This window comes from Tamandua tetradactyla, chromosome X (genome assembly GCF_023851605.1).
Source record: "Tamandua tetradactyla isolate mTamTet1 chromosome X, mTamTet1.pri, whole genome shotgun sequence".
Lineage (NCBI taxonomy): Eukaryota > Metazoa > Chordata > Mammalia > Pilosa > Myrmecophagidae > Tamandua > Tamandua tetradactyla.
In genome coordinates this window covers 71,936,630-71,950,982 of record NC_135353.1, presented here as the reverse complement: position 1 = coordinate 71,950,982, position 14,353 = coordinate 71,936,630, and the positions used below count along the sequence as shown (strand labels likewise).

The 14,353-nt window shown below is 40.1% G+C and overlaps 1 protein-coding gene across 2 annotated transcripts in view; it reads left to right on the top strand.

The window, feature by feature from the left end:
* LOC143670839 (armadillo repeat-containing X-linked protein 1-like) overlaps positions 1-4,474 on the top strand; it is an 88,674-nt gene extending 84,200 nt beyond the window's left edge. Inside the window, exons 9-10 of one of the 2 annotated variants that reach the window (XR_013169458.1) lie at positions 1,032-1,147; positions 1,406-1,528. Coding sequence is in view for 1 of the 2 variants with exons in the window: in XM_077145852.1 (XP_077001967.1) it covers positions 1,533-2,903 (1,371 nt within the window). In the remaining variant the exon portion in view is untranslated. Of the gene's footprint in view, positions 1-1,031; positions 1,148-1,405 lie in introns of both variants that reach the window. The other variant, XM_077145852.1, reaches the window with a different exon arrangement.
* Positions 4,475-14,353: the final 9,879 nt, after the last annotated feature.

Here is a 14,353-nt window from a genome sequence, read left to right as displayed (position 1 = left end):
GGTTTTTGTTGAGAAAATGGCCGATCAGTGGGGTTGGGGGTGGGGGAAGGGAGACGGCCAGTGTCAGCCTAGTCCTGAGAAGTGGGATGAGAAACAAAAATATGGAATCCGTATGACGTCTAGAACCCTGAATTGGTTAAAGCGAGTATTTGGACTCTCCTGAGTGTTCTTCTGTCCTCCGAGCCCTCCTTCTCTGCGGTGTAGCCAATCTGCCTGTGGGTCTTGGGACTGCAGGCCAATTTATAGAGTGAGACAGAACCCCAGGAACAGGAAGAAGAGAAAAATTGTCCAGAACCAGGTCGGTCAGAATGAGGGAAGTGCTACTGCTTTGGGCACCCCTGGGGTGGAGCATGATGAAGACTGCCAAATCTAGTAGGTCCATTGACCTGCTCCGCCCCTCCCCCCCAATCCAGATCGGAGCACGGAAAGGAACGTGCCTAGCAGGTACGAGGCAAGGAGGTGGTTGAGAGGGGTCGGGTTTCCGTAGAGTCCTGGTGTGAGGGTGGGGCGATGATGCCTCGAACAGTAGGGGGTACAGGGTCCTTGGTATTAATCCACCCACCAAATACTCAATTACAGAGTTGTCAGTCTTTAAGTTTAATGGAGGTGAAAACCGAGGTGAGGGAAGAGAGAAATTGCTCCAGGCAGTGGAAGTTGGTAATAACAGGAGAAAGAATGCTCTTGATGCCCTTGGGATAGTGGGGAGACATAAAGGAAAACCTTTATGGTTTTCACGATTCTCCGGCTTCCGGGACACTCTTGCCCACCACTATTCACCTTAGCAGGAAGTGGCTGACCGTGGCGGTGATGTTGGCGGCGGCTGGAGGAGAGGATGGAAGGAGGAGGGGGAGGGAGATAATGAATTTTCAAAGCGGCAGCTCTGAGAGGAAAGGAATGTAGTCGAAGGTGGGAAACTTTGGGCAACGGGAGAGGAAGGCCCGGGATTGAGGAGAGGGAAGTGTCCCGTTCTGGGTGAAGTCCATCTGGTCCCTGAGCGCTCACCACCCTCCTTCTCACCCCCTTGTCTGCAGGTTGCAGCACGCAGTGCACCCGAGGCGAGGAAGAAGAGAGGGAAGATACTGCCTGGACCTGTGCGGGGGTATGTGAAAGTGCCACTGTATCCAGGACATCAGGAAGGGCAGGGGAGGTAGGAAGCTGATTATACACATTAAATATAATGCTCTGGGATGGGGTTTGGGAAACGCGAGGTTGGAGAACATGGGGGTGGGGAATATTTCCAAAATTAGGTCCCCAGTAGAGGGAAGGAATCGTAGATCTAGATACCAAGCCCTGAGTCCCTGCGATGTCCCTGTCCCCTTGTCGGTATATAGTTCAGTCAGTTTGCATGCCAAGGAACAAAAGGAGGAGGAGGAACCGATGCCTCAAATCTTTCTTTTAATCCTAGGTCCCGCTCTTTCTTCAGCTGCAGCTGAGCCTGCTAGCAGTAGCTGAAGACTCCGCCCACACGGTGCGCACTGAGCCTGAGTAAGCCGGCTCTGCGCCCGGAATCTGAGATTCGCACCAGCTGTACAATGGGCCGCACTCGCGATGCTGGCTGCGTGGCTGCCGGCGTGGTGATCGGGGCTGGCGCCTGCTACTGCGTGTACAAATTGACTTGGGGAAGAGATGAGAGCGAGAAAATCTGGGACGACGACGACGAGGAGTGCAGTGATAAGGCAGAGACTTGGGTCGGGACTGAGAAAGAAGTTAAGGCTGACGCTGGGGCCGGGGCGGGGGCTGGAGCCACATTTCAGGCTGATGTAGTGGTCAAGGCCGAGGTGGACTCCGGAGTCAAAAGAGGTCCAGGTGTAAAGGCGGAGGCACTCTTGGGGGCCCAGAGCGGAGGTGGCCTGGAGGCCAAGGCCAAGGCCCTTTTCAACACCCTGAAGGAACAGGCAAGCGCAAAGGCAGGCAGAGGGACCAGAGTGGGTGCCAGCTCTGGGACCAGGACCCTTGCATCAAGTTTACCCTGTCCAGGAGGCAGGGGAGGAGGCTGCCATCCGACCAGGAGTGGGGCCAGGGCAGGGAATAGGGCTAGCGGAAAACCCAAGGGGAAGGTCAAAAGCAAGGGTCCCAAGGCTCCGGCTGCAGCAGTGCCTATCCGCAGGACCAAGTTCAACTTCCCCTATAAAATTGATGATATTCTGGGTGCTACTGATCTTCAAAAGGTCCTTAACATACTAGAGAGAACAAATGATCCTTTTATTCAAGAGGTAGCCTTGGTTACTCTGGGTAACAATGCAGCATATTCATTTAACCAAAATGCCATTCGTGAATTGGGTGGTGTCCCAATTATTGCAAAACTCATAAAAACGAAAGACCCCATTATTAGGGAAAAGACTTATAATGCCCTTAATAACTTGAGTGTGAATGCTGAAAATCAGGGCAAGATTAAGACATATATCAGTCAAGTGTGTGATGATACCATGATCTGTCGTTTAGACTCAGCTGTGCAGATGGCTGGTCTAAGGCTCTTAACCAACATGACTGTGACTAATCATTACCAACATTTGCTTTCCTATTCTTTTCCAGACTTTTTTGCTTTGTTATTCCTGGGAAATCACTTCACCAAGATACAGATTATGAAACTAATTATAAACTTCACTGAAAATCCAGCCATGACAAGAGAGCTGCTCAGTTGTAAAGTACCATCAGAATTGATTTCCCTCTTTAATAAAGAATGGGATAGAGAGATTCTGCTTAATATCCTTACTATATTTGAGAATATAAATGACAACATAAAAAATGAAGGGTTTGCATCATCCAGGAAGGAATTCAGCAGAAGTTCCCTGTTTTTCTTATTCAAAGAATCTGGAGTGTGTGTTAAGAAAATCAAAACATTAGCAAATCACAATGACATGGTGGTGAAAGTGAAAGTCCTAAAAGTATTGACCAAACTCTAATCGGGGGTCTATCCCAAATTGTATAGAGGTAGTTTTTTAGTTTGCTCTCCGTAACAATATATTTTGCAAATTCTTTGTTTTTCACTGTGCTCACATGGCAAAGGGATCCTTTCACCTGCCGTTTTTGAATAATGTCACATATTATCAACAATGATGCAAATTTTTCAGTCTGGTTTTGTCTTGACCATTTTAAGGATGCCAAACAAATATTAAAGCTTGTACAAACAAAGCATTTATTGATTTGATGTTGCTACTTAGATTGAGATGTTTTTAATTCTTCTACCTAAACTGACAGTGAGCTAATTATACATCATAAGTAAGCTAATACTTTTGTATTGGTTTACATTTGTTAATCTAAGACTTGTGTCTCATCAATAAAGTTGTATGTTTTAAGCTGGAAAAAAAATCATCATTGTCTCTGAGTTTAGATCTGTTTGGAAAAGTAAGATACATGGAAACAAAAAGGGATTCACAAAACTAGAGCCTCTGATAATAGACGCTTCTCCTCAGTGCTTAGACGTGAAAGAAACTGCTGTGGGCAACAGTGATGGGAGACACTTAATTCATCTGGGATTGAGGGATAGGATATAAAGGGTCAGAAGGGCACTACAGGAGGGAGGAAAGGCATGGAGGTGAGAATTCTGCTCCTTCTCTCTGGCCTACCCGCAATGGAGAGTGTGGGGAGGAGAGTAGTAGGAGACAGACTTGGACAGCTGGAGTGAGTCCCATTCATGGAGACCTCGATTGCTAATCTGAAGTGTCTGAATGTTACTCCATCCACTTCTGGGAGGCACCAGAGCCTTTTGTGACCAGAGGAATGACAGGATAAAAAGAAAATGAACTTAGCTGGTTTGTGTGTAGGATGAATTTAGAGTTGGGGTGAGGAGAGGGGTGGTGACTGGAGATTGGAAAAAGAGGGAGTTGTCATTATAGTACAGGCATGAGATGAGAAAGCTGAAATTTCACTGGTGGCTGTGGAAATGGTAAAGGGAAGATGCAAGTAAAAAAAACCCTTTGAAATAATAAGTGCTAGAACCTGTTCTGGGGGCCTATAGATAGGGACAGTTTTATGATCCAGGGGACATTGGGAAGGAAAGTGTCCTCTTTCTTGGTTAACTCTGGTGTCTCTGTAACTGAATAAGCTAATTACAACGTGGAAATAATAAGGTAAAGTAGAACTAAAATAAATTTATTCTTATATCAGATATCCTTTACAAGTTTGGTTGGGGAAAGACATTCATGGACTCCTTGACAATGCTGTTGGGATCCATGTGGGAGAAGACCCTTTTCTTTCCCACCCTGTTGTGTTGGTGAGGCTAAGAGGAAAGAGGGACTCTCAAATAGACATTGGTACAAGGTCCATTTGGATACATGTTTCAGAAGCCTTTAAGATGTTTGAACTCTTTGACCTGGCCATTCTACTTGTAGAAATGTATCCTTTGGAATTGTTCTAGTTTTCTAGCTGCTGGAATGCAATATACCAGAAACAGAATGGTTTGTAAAAAGGAGAATTTAAGGGCGGGCCACAGTGGCTCAGCAGGCAAGAATGCTTCCCTGCCATGCCAGAGGACCCGGGTTCGATTCCCGGTGCCTGCCCATGTTAAAAAAAAAAAGGGAGAATTTAAGAAGTTGCTAGTTTATAGTTCTAAGGCCTAAAGCAAATCTATAGAAATGTCCCATCAAAGGCATCCAGGGAAAGATACCTTGGTTCAAGAAGGCTGATGAAGTTCAGGATTTCTCTCTCAAGTGGAAGGGCACATGGCAAACACAGTCAGAGTTTCTCTCTCATCTGGAAAGACGCATGGTGAACACGGGCAGGGTTCCTCTCTCATCTGGAAGGGCACATGGCGAACATGGCATCATCTGCTACCTTCTTCTCCTGGCTTCCTGTTTCATAAAGCTCCCTGGGAGGCATTTTCCTTCATCTCCAAAGGTTGCTGGCTGGTGGACTCTGCTTCTCGTGGCTATGTCGTTCTGCTCTGCTCTCTCTGAATCTCCTGCTTTCTCCAAAATGTTTCTTCTTTTATAGGATTCCAGGAAACCAATCAAGACCCACCCAAATGGGTGGAGACATGTCTCCACCTAATCCAGTTTAATAACCACTCTTGATTAAATCACATCTCCAGGGAGATGATCTAATTACAGTTTCAAACATACAATACTGAATAAGGATTAGAAGAAATGGCTGCCTTTACAAAATGGGATTAGGATTAAAACATGGCTTTTCTAAGGTAGATACATCATTTCAAACCAGCACAGCAATGAATCAAATAATTTGTTTGTACCAATTTGTGCATCTTCACAAAGTTTTTAAGAGTGAAAAATTCTAAGCAAGACACTTGGGTGTCTTATAATAGGCAGTTGGCTAACAAATTAAATGTCTGCACATTGAAATATTATTCTCCCTTTGAAAATGGTGATAGGCTTCTATTTTTTTGTGTGTTTTTTATTATTATTTAGCTTAGGCTTGTACATGTTTTATTGCAGGGAAAAATCAGCATATACTCTTAAGTGGAAAATGTGATTACATGACAGTATATAGTATATCTAATTTCTTGAGAAGTTAAAAACTTTTCCATGCATTAAACTTCTGAAAATGTGAAATGTGAAGAGTGGTTATCTATTAGTGATAGATTAATGTATGAATTTAATATTTTAATCTTCTTTCCTCATCTATGTTCTCTTATTTATCTGTAGTAAGTTGATTTTTTGTGTAATTGTTGGGAAAGAAAAATACTGCTTACAGGCTCGGTTGAAAATTAAGGGTTGATAGAATGGGAGAATGGGCAGGGTTTATGTCAATATGTTGAAGCATGTACTAAGTGGGAAAAATTTTACACCACAAAAGGGCATGTATTAAAACAATAGATCTGTTGTGAAGATATGGATAATAAGAACATCTATCTCATAAGATTAAATGGGATTTGATAGTGCTAGAACATAGAAAATAAAAGTGAACACCCTTAGTTCTCTAAAATGGTTGGTAATTTTGGTTGATCTTTTTTTCCCCAGGTGTTATTCTTGCATACAGTAGAGGCATTTAATAAATAAAATGTTAAATAATAATAAATCAACTGTTCAATAACTATTAAAACAATTCCTCTGAGGATTAGGGTCTTTGTTCCTTTTTTAAGAACTGAAAATGCTTTCTTGGGTGTGATTTCATCAATTTCTACAGCATTCCTGATGCCTGAGTGATGTGACTTTGAATTAGACATGACATCTAAGCCAGTGCTTCTGAAATGAGAGTCAATGGAGTCCTGGGAATACATGATAATGTTCTTGGGTTCACAAGCTGCGCCTCAGTATTTTTAAAATGTTCTCTTTTCATTTCACTTATAGTTTAAAGAAATGCATTATAAATATATTTTATATTTTCAAATGTTACCAGGTGACTTGGGGTGCCAGATCTTGGATTTATGTTAAATATTGTCATGGCACTAAGTAGCACTGCTATATTCATTGATGGAAAGAGACATTTTTTTCCACAATTTAATATCTCTGAAGTCATGATGCATCTTACAGTTGACAGCAGCTTAGATTGTGTCATAATTTCATTAGAAATGTTTTCTTCATTTTTAGTGGTGTATAAAATAATGATGCATCTAATGTTCAAAGGCATCTGTGATCAATGCAATTGTGTTTCTGTTCAATGAGAAAATGTAAAAATGTATTTAATACATAAAGAATGCATTTGAGCCATAGTATATTGTTTTGTACTTACAAGAGGTTTTGCAGGAGTTTGAGTAAGGAAGCTGGCAGAAAGTTGAGATTGAGTCATCAGGCTCACCCTAATGAAAGAATGTTTAAGTCAAGAGAATCTGTGTTGCCATCTGTATTAATTTGCTAAAGCTGCAAGAATGCAATATAACAGAAATGAAATGGCTTTTAAAAAGGGAATTTATTACTTTATAAATTTACAGCTCTAAGGCCATGAAAATGTCCAAGTTAAAACACCAACAAGAGGTTACCTTCACTCAAAGTCTAGAACACCTCTGTCAGCTGGGAAGGCATATGGCTGACTTCCGCTGGTCCCTTGTTCCTGGGCTCTGTTTCTTTCAGTCTCTGTTCCTGTGGGGCTTTCTCACTTGGCTTCTCTGGCGCTGGGGTTCATCTCTTGGCTTCCCTTGGCTCTCTCCAGATTCTGGCTTGCTTAGCATCTCATGGGAAGGCGCATGGCAACATCTGCTGGGCTTTGCCCATTTCTAGGCATCTGCTCTCTCTGTCGGCACTCCAGGCATCTACAAACATCGTGTCTCTGTCAGCTCTGAAACAATTGTTCTCCAAGCATCTACATCTGAGGCTTCTCTAAAATGTTTTCCTTTTTAAAGGACTCTAGTAAACTAATAAAGACCCACCTTGAATGGGTGAAGTCTAAACTCCATCTAATTAAAAGGTCACACCCACAGTTAGGTGTGTCACACCTCCATGGAAACAATCCAATCAAAGTTTCCCACCCTACAAGATTGGATGAGGATTAAAACATGGCTTTTCTGGGGTACATAATAGTTTCAAAGCAGCACACCATCAGTATCATATTCATGTTGTGAACTGTGATTTAGGACCATTAAAACAACATTATAAATCATGAATTAATGTTAATTTAAATTTGTTTGGTTTAACTTTAATTTGTGAGGTTATTTTGTTTGATACCTATATGAAAGCTATAAGAAAAGGCATTTATGCCTATCTTTAGGTACGTAAATATTTATGTAAAATTATAATAAAAATAATTTCAAAGAACCCTAGGGCCCTTGAAGATTTTTGTCCTTTTTAGAATCATATTATTCAAATTTGATAAGCAATGTATTTATGTCAAAGAAATGTATATTATGGGATATAGTAGGTAGGTGGTACCTATTATTTGTTAGACATTCTTTGGCACTTTGCATATATTTTCCTCCCCGCTGAATCCCTTCAACAATCCTGTCAAGTAAATATCTTTATACTTTTTTGAAGATGAGAAATGAGACTTGAAGAGGTTAGGCAAATTTTCCAAGATCACTCTATTACTAAGAGGCAGAGTTAATGGACTTCAAAATTTGAGCAATTGGTTGCTTTAAAATTGCTTATTATGAAGTCAAACACCTAATGCCTGTATTGGTACTCGGCACAAAGCCACCCCCGATGAAGACAGAGATGGAGTTGAGATACTTTACATTGAGCCAATAACTTTATAGATGTCCACCCAGCATGGTATAATGGAAAGAGTACCACAGTCTTGGGAGTTGCAAACAGGTGAGGCCTGGGTGGGGAACAGAGATACTGATATTTATCTTGCTATGCCGATGTGTCAGGTAGGATAAGCAGGCTTGGGTATAGAGCAAAGTGTGATTTCTGTATTGATAGGTTGAACTTAAGGTACTGAGTGACTTTTTTGGGGGGGAGGGGAGTTGTGATGTAAAGCAAATTAAATTGAATCAAGATTTATCTAAAAGATGGGGCAATAAATACTTCTAGGATTCGATGAAAGAATGACAATTAGGAAAAGCCCCAAGTTCACTTTGCATCCAGGACACAGCTGGCTACACACAGGGTACTAACTGTAACTACTTAGTGTTCTATTCTTGACTTATAAGACAATCAATATTTCTCTTCCAACACACCACAAGACTTTCCTAGAGATCCAAGAACCATTGACTTAGTCCCCAGGCTGCCGTTTAACTGAGTGGCTTTTTTGGGGGTGGTGGTGGTGGTGCATGGTACAGGAATCGAACATTTTAACATTTGTTCCCCCTATTATTGATTTATTATTAATCCATATGTTTTACTCATCTGTTAATAAGATAGATAAAAGGAGTATCAGACACAAGGTCTTCACAATTACACAGTCACATTGTGACAGCTATAACATTATACAATCATTTTCAAGAAACATGGCTACTGGAACACAGCTCTACATTTTCAGGCAGTTCCCTCCAGCCTCTCCATTATACCTTAACTAAACAGGTGATATCTATTTGATGTGTAAGAATAACCTCCAGGATAACCTCTCAACTCTGTTTGGAATCTCTCACCCATTGACACTTTATTTTGTCTCATTTCTCTCTTCCCCCTTTTGGTCAAGAAGGTTTTCTCAGTCCCTTGATGCTGAGTTTCAGCTCATTCTAGGATTTCTGTTCCACATTGCCAGGAAGGTCCACACCCCTGGGAGTCATGTCCCACATAGAGAGGGGGAGGAAAGCACGTAGAGAGGAGGAGGACAACTGAGTGACTTTTATATCTGGGGTAAATATGAGGTTATAAACCAGTAATAAACCACGATGAGGCAGGGCACAGCCTGATCAGTGCCCGTTGGCTCTTGTAGTTCTCTTTTATCCTTCCCTGATCCCTTCCTATTTTTCTCCCCCACCCCAACACTTCTATCTTTAATTCCTCCTTCTGAGAGAGAATTGGTGCTAGTCCTTAGGAGCTGATGCTGGCCCTACTACTCTCCTTGTGCATTTGTGTCTTTCAGAGTGCTGAAATCCCATGACACCACATGCACCCCTAGACATTCCTGTGACACTATCCCATGCACCAGAGGGCATTGAATGCAGAATAATAATTTTCGTTGCTGTTGTAATGAAGTGGCCCTGGGTGCTACTGCATACCAATAGTTTATGGAACCCTTGTTGAACAGACATTGAGAAGGAGCTAGTCTTAGTTTGGCACAATTCTACGTACACTGGATGCACTTTTGATGTCCCACACTGGTATTTTTTAGTACTGAATACTCTGGACCTGGAGAAAGTGCTGTGTGAGACAGATGTGTGAAAGCCTGGTCCAGGCAGGCCACAGGTTCAGGTCACATGCCGATGTCCCAATGTTTTCACATTGGAGGTTGCCACTCTTCAATGATTTCGGGAAGGGCACAAGTTCTAGGATTGTGGACCTGTTTATTGAGGCAGAGATGAGGCAACTGAGAAAATTGGGAACTTGGAGGATACCCTGCTCTTTGGTTTTGTACTCACCTAATAGTTCAAGGAGTCTAAGAAGGTCTATCCCAGTCCATGTTTGTTCAAGGGTCCTTTTATAAAGATGGAGTTCAGTTCTCTTATAGATTGTCACCCAAAGCATGGTATTTCAAGGCTCGGGAAAGTAGTTTCCTGTTCTTAATTTCTACTTTGTCTACTTGTTGCAAAAAAAAAAAAATAGTTCCAGGAATAGGTTTAGCTAATTGATGTGGTTCAGGCAAATGTTATGTTTATGGCTGTGTTTGGTTCATTCTTTGTTATGTTCCCTTGAGAATGACTATTCTTATGATGATTGTGATTATCTTCAGTGTCTATTTTTACATTATTTTTATATCACCTCTCAGACTGATGGTTTTCTCTGTTTAAGCTGTGGCTCTTCATTGCCTTTAAACCAGAGCTGTCACACTTCCATCCTGGAGCACAGAAAAATAAGATAATGTTCCCCAGTTTGCCCTGCCCAGAAGGTGTGGTATTAAGCAAGATAACTGATATTTATTTTTCAGAGTCATGTACCTCCATACTCTACCCTCTTCATTGGCAGTGTGTGTGTTTGGGATGCACACTGGGGGAGGAGGGAAGGAAGGCTTATTGGAGGGGTAACTTTATTTACCCTGACAGGTTCATGTAAATGTAATGCAGCCCACCACCAAGAATGAAATTAGCATAACTCTGGCCCTACCAACCATTTTCATTTTAAATCATGAAGGGATAGGCATAATACAAGCATCTTTGTTTGGGCACAGAGCCTCTCCCTTTATTGATGTTTTCCAAGTTTGTGGAATACATTGCACATTATCAAATGGGTGGAACTTTTTTGGAAAATAAAAAAACAGAATGATATTTTAAGTTACTGTAGAAATATAACTATCAAGCAGGCCAGATTTTTAGCATTTACCCCTCAGAACATTCCCTCCTTAAGACCAATTGCATCAGAAATCAAATTAACATCAGGAGGTCTTTTATTTAGTGCTCAAGAAATTAGTGTAAACCAACTTACCTAGATGATGGTGCTGTCAAACTAGGAGAATCTGGTTCAGCTGCAACTCATTTAATGAGTTCCTGCTTTTTTTCCCCTTTTATATATGTGATTAGTTATCTCATATTTCACTTTAGGGCTTCAAGGTTTTTGGTCATGCTGAAGAAGGCACTTCCTACTTCTAGGTTATAAAAATAGATTCCTATTTCTTTCAAGCTTTTAAAAACACATTTTAACATTTTCCTCTTTAATTTTTGCTACATAAAATAGTATATATTATTAAACAGATTTATTCTCTAAACACTTACCTTTCCCCCATTACATATTTTGTGGAAGATTTTTTATATTCTAGCCATCTTTGATTATTTACAAAACATTTTTCTCTGTAAATAGAAATATTATTTTAATGTTTGATACCTTTGAGGTATGGTACTCTGAACCACTGGTGAAGTACTATACAATAGAACTCATTTTATTAAATAAAGAATTAATAGTTTTGAGTAGCTTCTTAGCTGAATCATAGGAAACAGAGACTGGGGCAAAATTTCACCTGGTAATACTTTAAGGCAGTGTGAAACACAGGGAAACAAGAGTGAGGAGAAAAGAGATTTGAGGCATGAAAAGAGGGAAAGCAAATGCCAGTGGGTCAGTTATCCATCTGGACATAACTTTTCAACGAAAACATAGCTGATTGCTCTATCTCACAGGATGTCTTCAAAAAGACCATTTAAGTCTACGCACCTCAGTCTACGGCCATATCGCTGTGAATGCATCCGATCTTGTCTGATTTCGGATGCTAAATCTATGCATCTCAGAATAGTCCCTCTAGGTGTTGGAATGAAAAATAATTTCTCTGTCAGTCCCCTTGATTTGTCTGTCTCCCATTGTTCAAAGTCCACCCCACAGGGCATTAATTCCCCTGAGTTTCAGAGAGCCTAGTCTGGCTAGTTTGCAGGTGTAATTTTTCCTCCTGGTTAGGTGACACTATTTGGGGACTCCTTAAGCTGTGACTGCAACGGGAATGCCAGTGACTTCTACCATATGACTGCAGAAACAGAATAAATTGCTGTGTTCCTCTGCAAGTAAAGCAGCTGTCCAGGGTCCAGGATGGGAGTGGGACCAAGTGGATCTGGGATGCCACATAAATTGAGTCAGAAAATGTTGTGATGCTAGTAATTGTACTATTAGTCCATTATGAAGAATCCTAAGACACCATGGGGATAGAATACAATGTACTTTGGACTATAAAAATACTACAATTTGTATAAGGTGGTCTGGACCAAAAATTTTGAGTCAGCAATTGAAGTAATCGTAATACTTTTGTCCCAGGATACATGACAATGAATTATCTAATCAGTGAGTCTGAGCACTATTAAATCTGCTGGCTAATCCAGCTATGCAAGTTATATATTGTCAATTCTGCCTTAGAACCAAGGACAGGACATTGGTGTCCTAGAAACAAACTGCACTATTAAATCTTGAAGATATGAGCAATACAAATCAAGACATCTTGGTGGGTACCTGAAAGATATCCTGTTTGATGAAGTGGGTAAGATGTAGATATAATTTAAGAAAAAACACAATTGAGTTTAAATAGAGAAAATAATATAAGGATAAAATGAAATAAATCTAAGAGGGACATTGTGGCTGAGACTATTGTTTGACCTCTCGTTCTAGCAATTAATTATTTTTCATGGTGTACAATTTTACGTCACACTTCTGGATTCTATTTATTATATTTAGAATTTTTGAATGTGCATTCATTGGAGGGATTAACTTATACTTTTTGTATTTTCATCAAGCTTTGGTATAAAGGTTGTGTGGCTTGATTTTTTACTTAATGGTGCTTTCTGATGAAAAAAATTTATCAATAGTTTTCTTTTTACATTTTATTCTTCTAAAGAAGATTTTCCATATCATAAGGTATTTTGGTGCACATAAGTATGGATTTCTCTAGGGAAAACCAACGACTGTAATTGCTGGGTCATAGACTGAGTATGAGTGTCTTAAGCTTCCCTAGATGATGCCAACTATTTTTTAAAATGGTACACTCCCAGCAGGTTATCAGAATTCCCATTATTCTGATTTTAAAATTGTGTATTTCATTATAGTTTAGATTTTCATTTCCCTGATTACCAGTGAGATTAATCACCTTTCCATATGTTTATTGGCCATTTGGATTTCTTCTCTTATGAAGTAACTGTTCATATATTTCATTTAATTTCTTCGCTGATGTCTTGTTCTTTATTTCTCTTACTGATATTTCTTAATATAAGTTCTTAATATATTCTGAAAAAAGCTTTTTAGTTATCTATGTTGCAAATATCTGCTGTGTCCTTTGGCTAAGATTTTTTTCTATTAGAGAAATTGTGAGTTTATAGAACGATCATGCATAAAATACAGGATTCCCATTCAGCACCCCACCAGTACAACTTGCGTTGGTGGGGAATATCTGTTACAGTTGATGATAGCACATTTTTTTTCTTTTTTAAAAATAGCAGTGTTAGAAATTACACAGTTAATACAAGATAATAGCTACAATAACAATGTATCTGCTGTAGTCAATGGTTACATGTCTCTGTCAGCTCTGAAGTTACATATGTACTGGTCCAGAGATGAACCTTACAGCATCCATTGCTTGGAGATGGTGACATGAGAGCATTTATGGAGAAAGATTCTTTACAGACCACTAAGGTCAATTCACCTGTGCCTCTCACTTCTATTTGCCAAAAATGTCTTCCAGAATCAAACCCTTCATGCATCCAGACAGCTGGATCAAAAGTAAATGCTTTGGATTTATGCAGATGTTTCGGTTTCATCATTCCAAACATGGAATTTTTTCTATCTTCTGATATAAGATTTGGGTGGGCAGTTTCAGGATCTAGTGTCAAATCTACCTTGAATATACTGACCATTTTTTTCATGCAAAAATATTGTGGAGGGATAATAAAACTTTCTGTAATTCATCTGAGAAGATGGGGATTTTAGATTTTCATGCTTGTTGTGGATACATTCAATACCTGTCAGCAAATCCAGGTCTGCCTGTAAATACTTCTCTGTTATTTGACACAACAAAATTTTCATTGTGGATATATGGTGTGAAAATTGGCTTTTGTTTTAAGTTAGATGGTCTTAAACATCCTTGTGTTCACTTAGTAGCCTGTTATGAATGGCTTCCTACTCCTTTCCTAAGAAACTCTTAAGTTGTTCATATTCAAAGTTTAATTCCTTCCTCCACTTTTCCACCTTCTACTTCAATTCACATGATTTTATGAATTGGATTTCATGATCCTTCTCAGCAACTTCAATGTTCTTCTTAAGTGATCCTATGGAGCTATTTTTCTTTGTATGCCGTATGGTGGGGGTCACACTTCATTCTTTTTCCATGTAAGTATCCCCTTATTGCAGCACCGTTTGTTGAAGTTTTGTTTTTGTTTGGTTTTTCATATGTTTGTTTGTTTTGTTTTTGGGAAGTGCATGGGCCGGGAGTTGAACCTAGGTCTCCCACATGGTAGGTG